At 34.1% G+C, this 23,147-nt stretch overlaps 1 protein-coding gene across 1 annotated transcript in view; it reads right to left on the bottom strand.

Moving 5' to 3' along the window:
• LOC107599618 (kinase suppressor of Ras 2-like) overlaps positions 1 to 23,147 on the bottom strand; it is a 94,573-nt gene that overhangs the window by 36,209 nt on the left and 35,217 nt on the right. The window contains exon 6 of the mRNA XM_016291270.1: positions 8,371 to 8,546. Within this exon, the coding sequence (XP_016146756.1) occupies positions 8,371 to 8,546 (176 nt within the window). The remainder of the gene's footprint in view (positions 1 to 8,370; positions 8,547 to 23,147) is intronic.

Genomic DNA, 23,147 nt, shown 5'->3' with positions numbered 1-23,147 from the left:
AAACTATACCTACCTTTTCCGGTTTGTCTGATTTGTCATTGTGTTTTCTGACTTGTCAATTTGTTTTCTGATTTGTCGTTGTGTTTTCTGACTTGTTATTTTGTTTTCGAATTTGTCATTGTGTTTTCTGACTTGTTATAATGTTTTCTGAATTGTTGTTGTGTTTTCTGAATTGTTATTTTGTTTTATAGACTTGAATTTGTTCTTTTGTTTTCAGAATTGTGATTTGTTCTGCACTTCTCGGCCACCGTACACTTTAATGGCCTAGGGCTTGATTTTTATCAAAACTTACAGATAAACTTAAACTTTTTATTATATGACGCTAGGACTTGGCGATAAAACGATAATTATCGCAATTTAATTTTCCTCGATAAAAAGATAACAAGAGTTCGATAAATGTTTGATACAATGTTTATGCACCACAAGCGGAACAAACCAGCACGACTCATTTGAACCTTGCCACACACGAACCATTTATCCGCTCGGCTCAAAGCAGTGAGCCAACTTAGCGACTTTTCAGACCCCTTTAGCAACTTTTTTCCAAAAAAAGTGCCTAGTGACTTCTTGGACAACAAATGTAAAAGGCGATACGATGCAAGGATGTCATGAAAATGCTAATTAGCGTATGGCGTCATCTAGTGACATTTAGCGATTTTTCAAGTGGATTTAGTTACTTTCCATTCAAAGAAGTTGGCACCAATGGCGCAAAGTTCAAACGGCAGCACAGCGCGAGCTTGCTAGAGCAGATGCATTTAATTACTGATAAGCGACACAGCGGAGAACATGGTAATTTAAACTAGTTTAAAGCCAGATGAAACAGCGCTGACAAACTGGAAAAACACTGTGCGCAACGATACAGTCAGAAAGCTTTTCAATCTACAAATCGCCATCATTTACCATGGATTTACTGTAGTAACACTAACTGCACCGTGGTATTGTGGCAGAAATGTGGGATATACATATGGAATTTAATTACATGATTAATGTAGACATGTATTAAATATGTTAAAGGAGTAATAGAGTATAATTACAGTAGTTTTTGTGCATTTATATTAAATGTAGTCTCTTTAGATACTGTTTTTCATACAAATACCTAGAAACCATAAAGTTAGATTTTTACCATGGTATTGAAGTGCTATATGTGTGTTTTTGACTGTGCTTATCATGATCTAAATGTATGCTACTACTGTATGGAAGACCAATGGTTAATTTTAATAAAACTCAAACGGTCTGAATAATTACATTTCACCATATAAAAATGAGGTTGTTACAATTTTTTTACAGATGTTACTGTTTTTGATAATGAACATAAATTTACATTTGCATGTAACTCAAGCTAATTCTACCGTCAACTCAAGCTACTGTCAAATGTTTCAAATTTCAAATTTATCAAATGTTTCAAATTCAATTTCTAAGAAGCAAAAAAATAAAAAATGTAATATTATCAATATAGCAGCCTGCACTGCAAACTGTGCTGAAGATACACATCATCAAAGTCAGGCAACACAAACCTGTTTCATGATTTGAAACAATATCACTCATTAGAACATGTATCACTCAAACGATCCATTAAGATATTTAGTTTGAATTGAATTTGCCATGAATAAAAACAAGCACAAACTGTTCAACATGTCATACTGTTGTGCACATGGGATGTCAATCATTCAGACTTTTCCACAAATTTACAGTGCTTAAAAAACTCAAGGGCTGTGCAAATTAGATATAACCTAAGAACAATATATTAAACAGACTGCTTCAAATGTACAAATATAGCAATGTGTGTACAAAATTATCTTTTTAATGCAGCTGGATTTATCCACTTATATGAATGTATACGCTTGCAAATAAAAAATCCACGGTGAACAAAGCAAAGAGCCCCTGCACTGTCTTTTGTACATTATTTCAATGATACCTTCAATAAAATGCTCAGACAATGAAAACAAATGTTATTTTTGACTTCAGAGTAAAAATTCAAAGTAATTCTGCTCACGCTAAGAGGCTCTTCTCCGAAATAAACATCCTGGAAATATAGAAGCATTTCATTATAAAACCAGAAGCTGGTCTCCATTGATATCTTTATATCTGGTATATGCATCAATTTAGTACTTAACTATCAGAGATGTGCATGTCAACCAGTGTTGTTAGTTAAAACTGTAAAAAAAATAATAATAAAGCTGAAATAAATTAAAAAAATATACAAATATTGGATGAAATGCTGCCTTGCAGTTAAACGAAATAAAATGTTTAAGTTGAAGTACTAAAATTACTAGAACTAAAACAGACATAAATTAAAGCTATAGAAATATGAGACCCCGAAAAACTAATAAAAATGACAAAAGCAGAATTTACTAAAACTTAAAATACAATTAAAATGAAAAGTGAAAAGATAAAAATAAAAGCTCATTCAAAATATTAATAAACACAGTAATAGCATTGAAATAATACTAAAACAACACTGATGTCAATATTCTATGACCTCAGCAGTGATAAATGCATTATGACTAAAAATTGTAAAAAATATTTCAAAATAAGTGAATATATATTAATACATAAAAACAAATGATCATAAACTAGCATAACACTGCAGGGATCATTTTAGACAAAACCCTTGCTTGCCTGTTTCTATGGTAACCGCTCAAAGTTTTAAAGGAGATGATGCAAATTATAACAAAAACCAGAAACTAATCTTATTTACTATAATAATCAAATACATTTGTAAGGATTAAACTGAAACAAAAACCAATTGAAAAATGATCCAACAACTGACAACAGACTTCAGCATCCATCAAAAAAGTACTGTGGAGGCAGCAAGGTACAAGGATTGTATCATATAAATAATATGGAACAGAATGATTACCATATTTCTATACCATGGCATTTACATGCTACATAAATGTGAATCAAATCCTTTCATCCTATGAAGAAACAGAGACAAAGAGAGCAGTTTTCATTAGACCCAACTTTACCTGACAAACTCACATCGTCTCACAGCAGGTGGATGTTTTATCCGCAGGCACAGACACAGACTTGTAAATACAAACCAGCATCACTACTGAGCAGGTGAATGTGTGTTTAATTGGTGCATCTAAAAAAAAAAAACTACACCACAAATATTGCTAAAAATACCTGCTACCAGAGGCAGAATTTACAGAAAAACATAGATACTTTCTTTCTTTCCCTTTTCAAATCAACAACCAGTCATTAAAAAACACAATGCTGACTCAATCGCTCAATTAACTATCAAATTTAGACATGACAAGACAAACTAGAGTTTTTTCATAGCAGATGAAGCAACAGTTGGCCAACTGTCACAATCGACCAATCACATGCCAGTGTCACTGATATAAAGATCACAGGCATCTTACAAACAGACAGACTAAACAAAATGGTTTGTAAAACAATGACTAACATATGAATCCATCTCTCAGTCTTTGCCAGAACACGACAAAGCACCATTATTGGATTTACAGTTTGATAAGATTTCAGCTGAGAGGCTTTTTTCAATAGGGAAACATGAGTGACGTAAGTACATTTAACACCTGCTATTGACCCGCTCTTAAACAATTCTATGGATTTGACTGACAGCCTGATAAATTATGTGATAAAAGTGCTGCACTGCGTCTTTGTGTCATGACGATAAATTGTCGCAGCCAAGAAATTACAGTCCAAAGTTTGCTTTTGCATTGTACAGTAGTTTAAAATTTTTCTATAGCTTGAAAACGACAGAAGAGTCTGCAAACTCTTATAAGTAATGAAATTAAATGGAGACCAAAAGAAACTTGTGTTGCATTTGCACAAATCCCAATTACAAACACATATACCTTGACAGTACTATTTTTTGTGCATTTTTTTTCACATTTTCTCAGTTTTATCTGTCTAAAAGTGAAAGTTTTACTGTGTCTCTCTGTGGATAATCGGCAAAATAAAAGCAAAATAAATAAATGTTCATATCATCATCATGAACATTATCACAAACTATGCACCACCAATATATCAAAATCTACAATAAAAAGTCAGAAATTTCTATTCGAATGCAAACATTTGAATTTCTCCTAAGGAATTTTAGGAAAAACATATGAGATTCTTAACATTCAGGGCTTAATTTGTGCCGGAACAAGCCGGATCTGGATCCGGCACCTCCGAAATCTAATCTGGCACCTCATTTGGGGGATCCCCCATCTCATATAATGCTAAAGGTCAAGCCAAGCATAAGAATACTAAAATATATAATATATACATAACAAGAACAAAAAAGTATAAGTAGCTATAATCAAGCCAAAACGAATTCAAGTTTGCAATGCTAGAATGCGTGATCACTTGAACTGTTTCCTTTTACCAGTAGAAACAACTAAAATACTCTGAGATTTATGGTCATACAGATATGAGTAAGACATCATTCAAGACTGCAAAGTTTAGCTACTTTTATTTGTATACACTCACACTAAAAACAGAACATGTGCTTTCGCAAAATAAAGAAAACGTACAGGATGTCATCTCAGTTTCCTTTCTGAAACTTTCCTTGAACTTGTTTGTGGAGCGCCGCACTTCACAAAAATGAACCAAACTCAGCAGCATATTAGCTACTATTTGTCGTAGAGTTTTTTTCTTTTGTTTTGTTAATCTGTTATTTGGAAAATATATTTATATATATATATACAAAATTGAATGTAGGCTACCTTACATAGGCTATAGGCCTGTACATTTTCCTTAAATCATCGACCCATTTTTTAAGTCTTGTGACCCAGGGATTGAAAATGAATAGGTATATATAAATGCACTTATGGTTTTCTGAAACTTAAAGCATGCAAGTCGCATGCTTCACATTATATCTTGAAGGGAACTTGTCGTGATAGACACTTCAGAGAGAGCTATTTGTGTTGATGGACAATGCTGCAAGGAGACGCTGAAAAGCTGATGAAATATGCTTATGATTAAATGCGTATATGCCCATACTCCAGCAGCCTCCACTTGCACAAGCTCGTGCACAAAATGACTACGAGCTTAAACTTTTTTTTTAAGAATTTAATACAAATGTCGAGGGCTGTGTTTTTGGCTGTGAATTTGGGCTGTGACTTTGTTGGGCATAATGCATAATGCCATGGTGTTTTACATGCACAAATGGTCACGTACATCAAAATATTTGGATAGAAAACCCCACAGAGATTGCACATAGGCTATGTTCCGTTACCTTTCCCTGCCCCACTAACTTGCCGGATCTGCCAAGCCCCCTTGTTCCGGCACCTCGGAATTTACAAATTAAGCACTGGCAACATCCAAACACCAACAATATCCTTTGGGTTGTTTGTCTTTCTCTACCCTACTCTCAACTTTCAGTTGTGATGTCCAGAGTTAAACTACTCATAAGCATTTCATAGTATTGCACACACTGTTTGCATTCTGTATGCATGTCAAGAAACTTGAAACCGTGAAGTACAGACCTCGGGCAAACTGTTGCATGCTGTGTACAATAATACTGTCACCACATGCAGAAAAACAGCAGACGCATTACCAGGGCTGACGACACTCGCGAGGCCTGGTTACTGCCACCGCGTCCGGCCTGGAGCCCCATCGGGAAGTCCAGAACGCAAGTAATGCCATTACAGAGGCTGCCACAAATCCAATGAGATTATAGCCCTGCAACTGGTTTATCGGAAATTCAACTATAACGTTCTTTCATCTGGTTATGCAACAAGCACTTGCATCCCAAACTCTGGAGGAATTTAGATTTTGGGGTAAAAAAATTATCATTAAGTAAAAAGAGAACTAAAACATTTAAACATTTGTGTTATTGAAATAAAGCTGATAATTTGCTGTACATTTACTCACCCTCAGAGCATACAAGATGTAGATGAGTTTGTTTCTTTTTCAGAACAGATTTGGAGAAATTTAGCATCACATCACTTGCTCACCAATGGATCCTCTGCAGTGAATGGGTGCCGTCAGAACGAGAGTCCAAACAGCTGATAAAAACATAATAATAGTCCACAAGTAATCCACATGACTGAAAAATCCACTAACATATTTGTTTAGAACTATTTTGATCTGTGCATATTTCTCTCCTGATTCAGACAAGACAACTTTTTTACTGGAGAAAGCAATATTATGGAAAGAGAAACAGTTTAGCCAGAAGCAACAGTTTGAAGTTAAAAACATCTTAATGATTGATTTATTACAAACACACAGCTTTTCACTTCACAAGATGTTAACTGATGGACTGGAGTGGTGTGGATTACTTGAGGATTATTGTGATGCTTTGATCAGCAGTTTGGACTCTCATTCTGACGGCACCCATTCACTGCAGATGATCCACTGGTGAGCAAGTGATGTAATGCTAAATTTCTCCAAATCTGTTTGAATTTTTGGGTGAACTAAATATTTAAATTTCTGACTGGAAATAAAATAATTAAAAACTAAAAACGAACTAAAACTGAAATAAAAATAAATTGAACCTAAACAGTAGTATAAAAAAAGACTAATAAAAATGACAAAAAGCCCTTAAAAATACACAATGACTAAAAATAGTAAGACTAAAATTAATAGGGTAACACTTTATTTTGAGGACCAATTCTCACTATTAACTAGCTGCTTATTAGCATGCATATTAGCTGTTTATTAGTACTTACAAAGCACATATTAATGCCTTATTCTGCATGACCGTATTTTAGATCCCTTAATCCTACTCCATACCTAAACTTAACAACTACCTTACTAACTATTAATAAGCAGAAAATTAAGATTTTATTGAGGGGAAACTGTTAATTAATAGTGGATATGTGTTCCATATTCTAAAGTGTTACCCTCAACAGTGGTTAGATTCAATAACAGCTAAAACATTTTATTAACTTAAGTATTAATTTGTCAAACCCATCAAAAAACATAAGAGATGAAAAGAAAAACATCCTAACAGTTACCTCTCCGGATATTTCCCACAGTGTAACAATGTACAAAGCATACAGCAGATTGCCAAAGCTTGGAGGGGGTCTATCATTCATAATTCTGGAAACAAGCAGTCAAAACTTTTCCCTCCATCTGTATGATAATCTCATTCCAAAACAGAGTCTTTTGCATCATTATTGTGTCATTCCCAGTCTTCTCACATACACACTGCTTCCGTTCGGCCCATTATTCCTCTAATAGCCCACGCTAAGAGGCCCCCGGTGTAGAAGACATTGGGCTTGGATAATATGCGCCCACACGATGCCAGGTGTCCTGGGACACATGTAGGTTTGGGACGCTGCCCTTTAATAGGTGATAAGAAGGGAAGTCACATTGTGAAAGAAAAGGACAAAGAAAGTTGTAATTGGCCGACATGCGTCATCAGACATCTGTCAACACTAGCTGTGATCTAATGATGTTGACGAAGAGTTTAAATGTCTTTAAACACGCACTTGGGATAAAGCTATGCAATGTTGCACAAAAAATAAATTCAGATCAGGGATATTTCTCGATAAGAGAAAGTCTAGGAACAAAATATAATGGTAGTGCATTATAGGAACATATTAAAAAGTGATTAGTAAATAATATATGATGCATTTCTTAAATATTTCATATAAATACTGTATAAATGAAATTAAATTTCTAACTATTTGCAGTCAAGATGAATCAATTCTATTAGGCAACATATTTCTGATGATACAAGTTATTCAATCAGCAAAAACTATTTATTTTTAATTAGGATGTTTTTTTCTTCAAAGAATAAAAAAAAATCAAAATATTTTGTTCAAAAATAAAAAAAAGTTTAAATGATGAATACCAAAATGGAGCAAGGTGGAAAAAAAGGAAATTAAAATGTATAAAGTCAATAAAATTCAATGAAAGATTATAACCTTTTTTCTTTGGAATAATGTGTACTGATTAATTTTGCACAATAAAACCAGAAACATGTATTAAGAAGGTCAATCAATGGTGAATTTTGATTTCACTTAAGCTAATAATTTGTAAGAAGTTATATAACAAAAATATATAGATTTTTATTTATATATTTTTTAATTTTATAAAATGAAATAAATTATGTTAAATTATTTTAGCATATATATATATATATATATATATATATATACACACACACACATTTATAACACAAAAATATACAATAAAACCAAAAATTATAATAAAAATATAATTATAATAAAATGTATAATTATAATAAAAATTATAATCATCACTGTAACTTTAGGTAAAGTGTCCTTAATGTTCATGTGTTTATCTGATAATAATGACACCAGGTTGCTTTAGTGATCTGTCTGGATATTTGCCATGTGTCACAGAGACATGCAGAGGTAATTCACGAGTTATGTTCTCATCAGCTGTGTTTTAGGTAGGACTGAAACAATGTGTTGTCCTGCAAAGAGGTTAATGGTTGTTACTCACTTGCTGAGGGGGTATCGGAGTGCACCGGTGGTGTCGAGGGGACAAAATTGGGGAAAAAGAAGGAGCGGAGTGAGTGATCGGAGTGGAGAGGAGAGCGCTGGGTTGGCAGGTTTTCACAGCTCCCAGCCACACTGCTGTGAATCTTCAGGTTCAGCGGCTTGTTCTTCTTTTTTGCTCTACAAAGAGAGTAAGAGGAAAAGAGAAGATCACAGTGTTTATGATGAAGTATCTGGTTTCAAAACAACCACTTGCACGTCATGCTCCAGAAACAGATTTAGCTTCAAAACTCTGCATAGGTAAACCCGCATACACATGCATGCTTACATAAACTGATGTACTCAAAAATAAATTCGCCTAAAATTATTAAATTGCCTTGGTTAGGGTTGATTGAACATTATAACTAGTCACAGACCTGCCCGTTTAGTGCATGAATGCAGTACAGATTTAAATCAAGCTTTAGACCTGTTAGTAATGACAACCGAACCTAAAGAACATTTTATTGATAATTTTGGTAATATATATATATATTTTTTTTTTTTTTTGTGTGGATTTCTGACAAAGTAAAATTGCCTCTTTATAATAAAAAAGGAGTACACAGTGCAAAACAATAAAATAAAAAATAAATAAATAAAATAAAAATAATATAAATAATAAATAAAATAAAATACTGGAATGGAGCAAGGTGAAGAAGTTATTAAAATTTCATGAAAGATTATAAACTTTTTTTTTCCTTTGGAATAATGGGCACTGATGAAATGTACACAATAAATAAAATCAAATAAAAATAATTTGCAAATAACGCAGTGATTCATAACTGCTTCATTGATTATAATGCAATCTTTGTCAGAATACCTCACAAAACAAATATTGGCATTATAATGTAAATTATATTAATTAATGTAACCCAAATTATATATTTTTTGTCATAATCCTGTAGCCCTAAACTCATAACAAGTCCTTTCATGCTACAGTTTTTGTTGCTGTTTTGAGTACTTCTCAAACATCAGTAGGATACACACAATCTGTTAAACAATGTTGCTCACAGCATATATGAGAAACTGCTTATTTAAACACAAGTTTGCTTGTGAACTCAGGAAAGCTATTCTCCAACTGAGTCACACAATGAGAGATTTCTGGCTTCACACAATGAATAAACAGACCACAGGTTATCATGAGGGCACAGTCAGCAATTAAAAAACACATTTTCGCATTCAAATCCAATTAGATCCATTTATTTTCTGTGTGGGTGCATGTTTGCAAGGGCAGATGTCTTGCTGTTCAGAATATCCTTCTTTCTTATCTATGAAAATGTCATCATGTCACCTTTCTCTTAACTTCATTAAGTCTATCATGTTTAATAATCAACGTAATAACCTATTAATGAAACAGACTTGGAAGCAACTGTGAAATCTGCTCTAGATATTTTCTCTCATGATGTCATTACTGCTGTGAGCGACTCTCACTGTCAGATCCAGATGCAGCTGATAATATGCATTCGCATGTGATCAAGTGCTACACTTAACTAAGGCTTTACCACTTGTTTTTTACCTGTTTACAAGCATTTCTCAATACTGAGTACATTTTTTCAAAATACTTCACATTCCTCCAGCATGCACTTTCAGTCAGCAGTTTATTTTCTGTCAAACCATCAGAACATTTCATCAACCCATTCTACCATAGGGCAAACAGTTCCATGTGCAAAAAGGGGTTGTGCATTTTTACTAATGCAAAACATAGAAATGCAAAACATGAATTTTGCCAAATGTTCTCACTAAATCCATTTTGTATCAAAAGAAAGACACAATAATGTACAGTTTAGTCCACAGACACCGCTGTTGTGCTGTCTGTATTGAGAAATGCACATAATCAATTGTTACCAAAAAAAAAAACTCTATCCAAGATTTAAAGGGATAGTTCATTCAAAAATTCTGACATTCTTCCAAACATGTATGTATTTTTTTTTTTTTTAGCTGTTGGACACAGAAGAAGATATTTTGAAGAATGGGGGTAACCAAGCAGTTGACGGTAGCCATTGACTTCCATAGTATGGAAAAAAAAAACTATGGAAGTCAATGGCTACCGTCAACTGCTTGGTCACAACATTCTTCAAAATATCTTCTTTTGTGTTCAACACAAGAAAGAAACTCATACAGGTTTGGAACAAGGGGATGGTGAGTCAATGATTACATAGTTTTAATTTTTGGGTGAACTATCCCTTTAACATGCAACACAACAAATGAACAGTAACAGCTAAACTACAGAATAAATCTATCATATTGATATAACTATTTTTTTCTCCTCAAATCATCTTGCGTGCCAGATTGGACTCCTCCACAAGTCAAATTTCTGTTTGACAACCCAAATTTAATTTGTAACTAGACAATAAAACAGTTTTCACCATATGAAAGAGCTTGAGTTGAATCAAAAGAAAAGTGTGGGCTGATTGGTGATTTCCAGTGGTCAGATCATTCACTGAAACTACTTCTAAATGTAATAAATGAACCAATTGGATTTGATTTTACCCTGTGTAAATGTGGTGTCCTTTTGGTAAAAGCATTGATATTTATGAAGCTCTGAACTAGGATGGATAGACAGAAATGTCAACTAATAGCCAATTTAAAAGGAAACACTTACAACACGATGCAAATCATTAACAGATAAATGATTTTATGCCAAAAAAAGGAGGAAAGAAATTTATTGTTCAGCAATGGTTAGATATTTTTGGTGCATTGTGAGTATGTTTGTGTGTCTACCGCCAATAACAACAATGTGCAAGACTCTGAGAGCACAATGCATTAGTGTGTGGATTTGACAAATACTGACAGTGTGTACGAGAGAAGCTTTCTTATTGTGCAGGAATAAGCAGAACGGTGAGGTGTGTGAACGCGAATGTGAAGAAAAAAGGGAGTTGGAGAACAGGAGACAAACAAACAGACAAATAAAGATGGATCAACAGAGTGACAGGCAGAGAAACTCTTCTTTTTTATGCTTTTTGCTTCACTTTGTGGTCTCTCTCTTTTTTATTTCTTTTTTTTATTATAGTGTTGTCTTGAAGTTTAAGGTTGGGTGTAAAGTTCCAAATAATCTGACATTTGCATCAAAATATTACACAGTTTGACATGAATGTTAAAACAAAACAAAATTTGATAGGGCTGCTAACTGATTAAAACTGGTAATTAAATCAAACATTTAAAAATAACCAAATCATTGAATAGACTTTACAATTAGTACAAATTTAAAAAAAAAAAGTCTGAAATAATAAACCAGTATATTAATATCTTATATCCATGTTATTGAATATAACTTTATTACTCACCAACAGACTAGAGGAAAAAAACATTATTGTCATGATGCATTTTTGAATGAAATTTGGGGAAACTATACCTGTAATTGTTAAATAAATAAATAAATAAATTCCATATAATTTAATATAAGTCACTGACCTATAGATCACAAGAATAAATTGTATGTTTTAATGAACGTAATTAATATATATATATACTGTATATATATTGTATATATATATATATATATATATATATATATACTGTATATATAGTTTAAGTATATATATATATATATATACTGTATATATATTGTATATATATATATATATATATATATATATATACTGTATATATAGTTTAACATATAGACCCAATATATTCCCGAATAGGAAAAATAATGTAACTCCACAGGTTACTGACTTTGTGAAAGAAAGCAGCCGCAGTGAGCGTGTTGTTTTTGTAGAGCTGTCAAAGGTTTTTGGAAATGATCTGTTTGTTTTGTGCGTGTGTGGCAGTCCTGTCACTGATGACAATGATATGTAAGTGTCCAAGCGCCGAAGGCATTAGTGTGTGGATATGACACATACTGACAGCAGATGTTCTGGAAGGTGTGTGTGAGTGTGTGGCGATACTGAAGCTTTTGGAACATGACGCAAGCACGAAAAAGGTGACAGGGAGAGACCCTGACATGCTGTTACTCCTAACCTCAGAAACTATATTTAAAAGAGAAAATTATTAAGCAGCAGGGAACTAGAGGCCATTTCTACCATATTAATTATCAATTATTTATGAGAAATCATGCACATAATAGCCACACTTGGCTTTAAATGCACCGCAAATAATGAAACAAACCGGTATTTTAGTGGAAACTATGGTTATCATGGTAAATTTATAAAAATATCTCCTATTTTAATTTTAGTAAATTTATTAAAATACTGGACATAAAATATATGTCCAGTGACACACACACACACACACACACACACACACAAGATTAACCATATCATATTTCAAAAGCACCTCTAATGATGGTCATTAAAGAACGATCACAGTCTGCCTTTAGTTATACAGAATTGTCCATTTATCTTTTACAGTTTCATTTCTTCTGGTCTTCCTTCTTAAATCTCCTCCTCTGGTTCTGAACTGAGGACTTCAGTCAAACTTAGATTAACTGAAATGATTCATTAAAGTAATTTAAAGCAATAAATATGCTCAAATTGAGTCAGTCTTTCTAGTAAATATTACACGATCCAGTAATCACACAAAACCACACTTACTCTCAAGAACTGCCCCTCTTTGAATTTATGAGCTGAAATCTGAATTAAACTGGCCATAACACACAGAAAATTGGACTATAACGTCAGGAAAAATTTATTTACTGAATTGTAATTCAAAGACATTTAAAACAGGCAATGTATTCTGTAAAAATAAAGTGTCCTATCTATCTATCCACCTATCCATCCACTCGTCTTCTATCCATCCATCCATCCACCCATCCATATTCTATCTATTCATCCATCCATCCACCCATCCATCTTTTATCCATCATCCATCTTCTCTCCATCCATCTTCTATCTATCATCCATCCATCATTCATCTATCTTCTCTCCATCCATCCATCTTCTATCCATCCATCCATCATCTATCTATCCATCCATCCATCTTTTATCCATCCATCTTCTCTCCATCTATCTTCTATCTATCTATCTATCCATCTTCTCATTCATCTATCATTCATCATCTCTCCATCTTTCTTCTATCTATTATCCATCCATCTTATATCTATCTATCTATCTATCTATCTATCTATCCATCTTCTCTCCATCTATCTTCTATCTATTCATGCATCCATCCATCCATCTTCTCGCCATCTATCTTCTATCTATTCATGCATCCATCCATCCATCTTCTCTCCATACATCCAACCATCCATCCATCCTCTGTCTATCCATCCATCCATCTTCTATCCATTCATTCGTTCATCTATCTTCTGTCCATTAATCCATATTCAGGCTTTTTGAACTTTTTTCAAATAAGACTTTGTCAAGCCAACATTAAATTTTTTGTAGAGAAACTTTGCTTTTCTAGATAGAAATTACAGTTATATGAATTTATTTGACTTTAAATAAATTTTTCTCCTTTCAAATTTAAATTTCAATTAAGTATTCTGTTTGCTACCTCAATTAAATTCAATAATTGGATTGGAATTCAAAAGGCATTCTCAATTAAATTGTGAATGGCACACAACACTATAATACACAGAAACACATTCACATACACACAATATTTGCCCATAAGCATCACATTAAAGAAACAAACTGCGGCTGGCCACTTTATATTGGTCAAATGTTTACTTTCTGCCTAAGTGGGCAGTTCTTATCTGGACTAAGCAGTAATGAGCAGCAGTCTTAATGCCCCTAGTCAGGTTATGTGAGTCTGCAGCATAATGCCTGCCATGGACTCTCTCCTCAGTAAGACCAGTGCTAATAGGGAAGAACATGGAAAGTTAGGCTTCATTACACCTCACCTACACTCATTATTTGCAAATCTCGAAGGCATTAGTGTGTGGATATGACACATACTGACAGCAGATGTTCTGGAAGGTGTGTGTGAGTGTGTGGCGATACTGAAGCTTTTGGAACATGACGCAAGCACGAAAAAGGTGACAGGGAGAGACCCTGACATGCTGTTACTCCTAACCTCAGAAACTATATTTAAAAGAGAAAATTATTAAGCAGCAGGGAACTAGAGGCCATTTCTACCATATTAATTATCAATTATTTATGAGAAATCATGCACATAATAGCCACACTTGGCTTTAAATGCACCGCAAATAATGAAACAAACCGGTATTTTAGTGGAAACTATGGTTATCATGGTAAATTTATAAAAATATCTCCTATTTTAATTTTAGTAAATTTATTAAAATACTGGACATAAAATATATGTCCAGTGACACACACACACACACACACACACACACACAAGATTAACCATATCATATTTCAAAAGCACCTCTAATGATGGTCATTAAAGAACGATCACAGTCTGCCTTTAGTTATACAGAATTGTCCATTTATCTTTTACAGTTTCATTTCTTCTGGTCTTCCTTCTTAAATCTCCTCCTCTGGTTCTGAACTGAGGACTTCAGTCAAACTTAGATTAACTGAAATGATTCATTAAAGTAATTTAAAGCAATAAATATGCTCAAATTGAGTCAGTCTTTCTAGTAAATATTACACGATCCAGTAATCACACAAAACCACACTTACTCTCAAGAACTGCCCCTCTTTGAATTTATGAGCTGAAATCTGAATTAAACTGGCCATAACACACAGAAAATTGGACTATAACGTCAGGAAAAATGTATTTACTGAATTGTAATTCAAAGACATTTAAAACAGGCAATGTATTCTGTAAAAATAAAGTGTCCTATCTATCTATCCACCTATCCATCCACTCGTCTTCTATCTATCCATCCATCCATCCACCCATCCATATTCTATCTATTCATCCATCCATCCACCCATCCATCTTTTATCCATCATCCATCTTCTCTCCATCCATCTTCTATCTATCATCCATCCATCATTCATCTATCTTCTCTCCATCCATCCATCTTCTATCCATCCATCCATCATCTATCTATCCATCCATCCATCTTTTATCCATCCATCTTCTCTCCATCTATCTTCTATCTATCTTATTTGCAAATCTACTCTGCAGAACGGAGGGAATAATGTGTCATTGAGGTGAAGGAGAGGAGCAGGGGTTCAATTTAATTTATCTACTTAACAAGGTTTTATATTCAAGATAAAGCACAAGAGACTCACAACACAGACCGTAAATGAGAACAAAGTGTGTACTTATGTTCATGTGTGCAATTGTTATGCAAGATTATGAAACAGTGAAAATGAAAACAAAAATTTACCATGGTGACCAGAGATTAAGAAAAAATGCCAATTAGCACAGCTAACAAAATATATTATTATTTCTCACACTTACTGTTTTTCAAAACACCTAGAAGTAACAGTAACTATGACATTTTGGCCGAAACTGTGGTTACCATGGAGAAATTTTGAAGGGAAAGAAAGGCTAATAACTCTGTTATGGCTTTTTCTTCTTTCTTATTAAAGGAATAGTTCACCCAAAAATTTAAATTGGCTGAAAATTTACTCACCCTCAGGCCAGCCAAGATGAAGATGAGCTTGTTTCTTCATCAGAACAGATTTTGAGAAATTTAGCAATACATCACTTGCTCATCAATGGATCCTCTGCAGTCAATGGGTGCCGTCAGAATGAGAGTCCAAACAGCTGATGAAGACATCACAATAATCCACAAATAATCCACATGACTCCAGTCCAGTTTTCAAAAACTACATGTTTGTAAGAAACAAACCCATCAAGACATTTTTAACTTCAAACCGTTGTTTCTGTCTAAAATGCGAGTCCTCTATCTATAATATTGCTTTCTCCAGTGAAAAAGTTGTCTCGTCTGAATCAGGAGAGAAATATGCACAGATTAATGGATTTTAAAGTGAATTTTGATGTGAGAGAACAACAGGAGATAGACTTTTTCCACTGGAGAAAATCATGGACTTTGGACAGGTATTTTGGCCAGAACCGACGGTTTAAAGTTAAAATGCCTTAATGATGGATTTGTTTCCTACAAACATGCAGATTTTCACTTTACAAGACATTAATTGATGGACTGCAGTCATGTGGATTACTTGTGGATTACTGTGATGTTTTGATCAGCTGTTTGACTCTCCTTCTGACGGCACCCATTCACTGCACAGGATCCATTGGTGAGCAAGTGATGTAATGCTAAATTTCTCCAAATCTGATCTGGTGAAGAAACAAACTCATCTACATCTTGGATGTCCTGAGGGTGAATACATTTTTAGCAAATTATAATTTTGGGGTGAACTATTCCCTAAGGACAGTCAAGAGAGAAAATCTGTATTATATAAAAGGGAATTTCATAACATAAACTAATAAATCATAGCATGTCTCTTTAAATGAGCAACATTTCATACTGTGATGGAACTATTAATTCAGATCTCCGTCAGACTGCACTGCATACATATGACTGAGATGAAAGGCGGATAGGAAGTGGGAGCTGATTCATTGATATGGGTGGTCTCTAGATACTCGTTCAGGGTCTCAGGCAGGTTTGTGTCGGACAGCCCGACTCCCTTCAATAGGGTACGGCTGTGATAAATCAATGATGCGCAGGGATGCAACTGAAGCCCGGGCCCTCTTAAACACTAATTTAAATTCACAATCATGATTCCAATCTGGACGGGAGAGAGGGTTAGAGTGGCTCATTACGAAGGCCAGACTGAGGAAAGGAAAACCGGCCACACTGGTGCTTATATGCCTTTAACCTGACCACTCATTAATGGGACGAAGAAAAAAAAGGCTGGCATTAACATGGACAAGGTTTTCCTAATAGTCCAATCACTCAAACACACAGTGCTTACACACACATGAAGGGAAATTTACAGCTTAACACAGATATATATATATATATATATATATATATTCTTTCAAAAGTATTTTTAAGACAAGAACAGTATATAAAACAAAAACTATACAATTACATTGAAATATAATATAATATATTATAATTGTGAATTATCATGATAGTATTTGTTTTGCATTTAATTTGCTAAAGCCAAAATGCATATTTAATTTTGAAAACATTATGGTGATGAAACTACTTCAATGAGAATCATCAATGAAAATAAGGAGAAATACAAACTCAAAAGAAAAACATTAAGATGTATGAGAATTGTTTTTATGAAAAATAAGTGACGTGACGTGAGGTCAAGTATGGTGAACCATACTTGGAATTAGTGCTCTGCATTTATCCTATCCAAAGTGCACACACACAGCAGTGAACACACACCCGGAGCAGTGGGCAGCCATTTTTTGCTGCGGCGCCCGGGGAGCAGTTGGGGGTTCGGTGCCTTGCACAAGGGCACCTCAGTCGTGGTATTGAAGGTTGGAGAGAGAGCTGTACATTCACTCCCCCCACCTACAATCCCTGCCAGTACAAGACTCGAACCCACAACCTTTGGGTTATGAGTCTGACTCTCTAACCATTAGGCCACATCTAGCCAGATCTGAGTCCAAGTGCAGGTGTGTTAGAGTCGTGATTTGTGAGAGGAACCCAGTGGATTTGTCCTGACTCAATTAGTTGTGTGAATTTATGAGCTTTTTGTGCACATTTTGAAGAGAGAGACCATTAAACACAGTTTTATGACTGCGCAGCACTGCTGCCTTCAGAATGAGTGTCCAAACAGCTGAAAAAAAAACATCACAATAATCCACAAGTAAACATAACTCCAAACCATCAATTAACAAAATAAAAAAAAAAACTGTGTTTGTATGAAACAAATCCATCACATAAAAAAATCCATCCCCTGTTGTTCTGTTCTCCCACATTAAAATCCACCAACATATTTGTTTAGAACTGTTTTTGCTTGTAAAAGGTGCTAGATCTGTGCAGATTTCTCTCCTGATTCAGATGAGACAAAGCAATATGGATAGAGGATTTGTATTATTAGCCAGAAGCAAGAATTTGAAGTTAAAAACGTCTTAATTATGGATTTGTTTATTAAAACATACAGCTTTTCATTTCACAAGACATTAATTGATGGACTGGAGTGGTGTGGATTACTTGTGGATTATTGTGATGTTTTTATCAGCTGTTTGGACTCTCATTCTGACGGCACCCATTCACTGCAGATGATCCATTGGTGAGCAAGTGATGTAATGCTAAATTTCTCAAAGTCTGTTCTGATGAAGAAACAAACTCATCCACATCTTGGATGGCCTGAGGCTGAGTACATTTTCAGCAATTTTTCATTTTTGGGTGAACTATTCCTTAAAAAACAAATTGGTAATGCATGCTTCAACACCCAAGATCTTCCCTCGCTCTGTTTAACAAGTAGTATTTAAAAATGACTAGGCTACACAAAACCGCAGAACATCCTTTGTTCATTAGCAACTTCAATCTTGCATTGGCCAAGAACTAACACTTGCTGTTAGGTCCAAAATGTGATGAAAGTACAAAATGTTAGCGAAAAGAAATTCAGAAAAGATTTCATCACACATCAATTACAAATTCAATCTAAATCACTTTTCAGATGTGATCCCATCTGTCTGTATTATTTGTTTAATGACTCATTTGCATGATAATACAGTACTTTGGATTTTCACATATAACCCTAAACTGTTTATTAATTAGACTAAGCTTTTATACAAAAGCCAGCAATGGCTGCACAACTAAAAATGGCCTTATTTCACTGCTTGCACAATTTTGGCTTTTAGTTTATACAATGTTAATACAAAACTAATATTTACATACATACAATCCCTGCCAGTACAAGACTCGAACCCACAACCTTTGGGTTATGAGTCTGACTCTCTAACCATTAGGCCACATCTAGCCAGATCTGAGTCCAAGTGCAGGTGTGTTAGAGTCGTGATTTGTGAGAGGAACCCAGTGGATTTGTCCTGACTCAATTAGTTGTGTGAATTTATGAGCTTTTTGTGCACATTTTGAAGAGAGAGACCATTAAACACAGTTTTATGACTGCGCAGCACTGCTGCCTTCAGAATGAGTGTCCAAACAGCTGAAAAAAAAACATCACAATAATCCACAAGTAAACATAACTCCAAACCATCAATTAACAAAATAAAAAAAAAAACTGTGTTTGTATGAAACAAATCCATCACATAAAAAAATCCATCCCCTGTTGTTCTGTTCTCCCACATTAAAATCCACCAACATATTTGTTTAGAACTGTTTTTGCTTGTAAAAGGTGCTAGATCTGTGCAGATTTCTCTCCTGATTCAGATGAGACAAAGCAATATGGATAGAGGATTTGTATTTTTAGCCAGAAGCAAGAATTTGAAGTTAAAAACGTCTTAATTATGGATTTGTTTATTAAAACATACAGCTTTTCATTTCACAAGACATTAATTGATGGACTGGAGTGGTGTGGATTACTTGTGGATTATTGTGATGTTTTTATCAGCTGTTTGGACTCTCATTCTGACGGCACCCATTCACTGCAGATGATCCATTGGTGAGCAAGTGATGTAATGCTAAATTTCTCAAAGTCTGTTCTGATGAAGAAACAAACTCATCCACATCTTGGATGGCCTGAGGCTGAGTACATTTTCAGCAATTTTTCATTTTTGGGTGAACTATTCCTTAAAAAACAAATTGGTAATGCATGCTTCAACACCCAAGATCTTCCCTCGCTCTGTTTAACAAGTAGTATTTAAAAATGACTAGGCTACACAAAACCGCAGAACATCCTTTGTTCATTAGCAACTTCAATCTTGCATTGGCCAAGAACTAACACTTGCTGTTAGGTCCAAAATGTGATGAAAGTACAAAATGTTAGCGAAAAGAAATTCAGAAAAGATTTCATCACACATCAATTACAAATTCAATCTAAATCACTTTTCAGATGTGATCCCATCTGTCTGTATTATTTGTTTAATGACTCATTTGCATGATAATACAGTACTTTGGATTTTCACATATAACCCTAAACTGTTTATTAATTAGACTAAGCTTTTATACAAAAGCCAGCAATGGCTGCACAACTAAAAATGGCCTTATTTCACTGCTTGCACAATTTTGGCTTTTAGTTTATACAATGTTAATACAAAACTAATATTTACATACATTTATACACAAAATGTGTATTGGCATTCCATTGCATCATAATATGCTTGATTCACTCATTTTTGTATGACTTCTGTGAGCGCAAAGGAACATGATCCTATTTCCATATCCTTTAGATTGAAGCCCAGACACCGCAATAGCCCTGAACTACGCAATGATCAAACACAAGTCTGCTTCTCTTCTCATTTCAAAAGTTTTCAGGCATAAAAAACACTCTCATTAAACGTGAGAGATATGGAGGGAGACAGAGTAAAGGTGAGGTAACAGACCTAATCAATCCAAACACAAAGGCTCGCAATGAAGCGGATGCAAATTTCTCAATTTCAAGTAATCCACGGCAGAATTACTTGAAGAAAAGGCTTCACGGCATGATTCATGCGCCTCCTCCCCCGTATTCCACCCCTTCCCTGTCCCCTCTCCTGTATTTACTCCATTTCTACATCGGAGTCTCCCAAGCTCATCAGAATAAATAAAGGAGTGCTTAACATTTGCCATAAAGGCAGCCATTCCCACGCATATACACGCTCTCATTAAGTACTGCACAAACACACCTTAACTTTCATAAAGTGCACACATATTCTTTTAGAAAATGTAATAAACGTAAACTTTCGCACATGCATGATAAAGATGCATGTGTTTTATAGTGTTCATTTTGAATAGGATTAGTAAATGTCATCTGCGTGACAAAGTTCTAGAGTGCAACTTTAATTAGGGTCACACAGAAATTTGCTATATGACATCAAAAGACATTTTCTGTAGCTTTTCAAGACGAGCACATTTCTGTGAAAATTCTGATACTGCAATGCAATATATGAGCAATATCACTCGAGTACGAGAGCGATACCGGCTTAAGTACTGCACAAACACACCTTAACTTTCATAAAGTGCACACATATTCTTTTAGAAAATGTAATAAACGTAAACTTTTGCACATGCATGATAAAGATGCATGTGTTTTATAGTGTTCATTTTGAATAGGATTAGTAAATGTCATCTGCGTGACAAAGTTCTAGAGTGCAACTTTAATTAGGGTCACACAGAAATTTGCTATATGACATCAAAAGACATTTTCTGTAGCTTTTCAAGACGAGCACATTTCTGTGAAAATTCTGATACTGCAATGCAATATATGAGCAATATCACTCGAGTACGAGAGCGATACCGGCTCTATATCAGCATGGCTGTGATTAGGCCAGAGGCACGAGGCCGCAGACCAAGTGCCGGAGGCAATCACAGCCGCTGAGCGATATTGCGTTTATACAACAGTTCGACGGAACATGTGTGTAATTAAACAAGAAACAACGGAGTGCCTAATAAATCCCTCTTTTGTGCGGAACTACTTCCTTCCACCACGGATTCAAAGCTCAAGTTGACATACGTCACTTTTAGAATTCGTATCAAGGGCATGTGCTGCTTCAGTTAGGTTATTAGTGAGAAATAATGAGGTTATGAGAGAGAAAGAATGTGGCAAGACGTGCATCCAAATGAGAGAGAGAGAGACCGTAAAGCTAAACGTTTCTTCTTATATTAACTAATGTACTCTATGATTAGCTCAGTGAATAATAAAAAAAAAACATAGACCTGGCTAGAACGAGTGGAATGATACAAAATTGTGAGTATAAAAAAATGTGTGATACAATATCTCACGGTTCTCAACCAATCAGATTTGTTGTAAAAATATATATACGTGACCCTGGACCACAAAACCAGTCATAAGGGTCAATCTTTCGGACATTTAATAAATAAGCTTTCCATTGATGTATGGTTTGTTAGGATTGGACAATATTTGGCCGAGATATAACTATTTGAAATCTGGAATATGAGGGTGCAAAAAAAATCGAAATATTGAGAAAATCACCTTTAAAGTTGACCAAATGAAGTTCTTAGCAGTGCATATTACTAATCAATAATTAAATTGTATTTATGTATTTATATACAGTATATAATTTTATATATAATTTTATTGTATTTATATATATTTATATATATATAATATAAAAATACAATAAAATTATATTTATAATATATTAATTAAATTTTTTATTATTTTATAATATACAATAATTTAAATGTAAATTGTTTGTACATCATGGTAGTATTTGTTGTACTGTATTGAATTTGCTGATGCTAAAATGATAATTTTCCGAAGAAAATTTCCAAAATAAATGTTCTTCTGAAACACTATTAAGATTTTTTTGTATTGTGGCTTTTCAAAGACGAGCATATTTCCATGAAAATTATGATACTGCAATGTGAAAAAAATACAATAAAAAAAATTAAATAAAATTATAAAATATAAACTAATGTGAAATAAAAATTTGAAGTGTTTATACAATATGGTAGTATTTATTGTATTTTTTGTTTTTTATTTCATTTGCTGATATTATTCAAACACAAATATGTCATATGATATTCATTGTACAGAACTGTAATTGTGTCTTTTAAATGGATAATTCACCCAAAAATTACTCAAAAACTTGGTGTTCAACAACTGTTGGTTTCTTCTCTGAAAGATACTTTAAAGAATGTTGGAGTTCAAATAACATTGTACTTCACTGCCTTTCAATGTATGGCAAAAAAAAAGAAAGAAAAAAGAAAGGTTGTCACTACATGATGAAAGAATTATCATTTTTGGGTGAACTATCCCTTTGATGCTGCCACTCAGAACCTAATTTTTGCCAGATAAATTATAAAAATCAATTATATTTAAATTTACGTTTATGCATTTGGCAAACACTTATCTAAAGTGACTTGCATTGCATTCAAAGTTTACAATT

Source organism: Sinocyclocheilus grahami, unplaced genomic scaffold (genome assembly GCF_001515645.1).
Source record: "Sinocyclocheilus grahami isolate Dianchi unplaced genomic scaffold, SAMN03320097.WGS_v1.1 scaffold269.1, whole genome shotgun sequence".
Lineage (NCBI taxonomy): Eukaryota > Metazoa > Chordata > Actinopteri > Cypriniformes > Cyprinidae > Sinocyclocheilus > Sinocyclocheilus grahami.
This window is presented reverse-complemented; position numbering and strand designations above follow the sequence as displayed.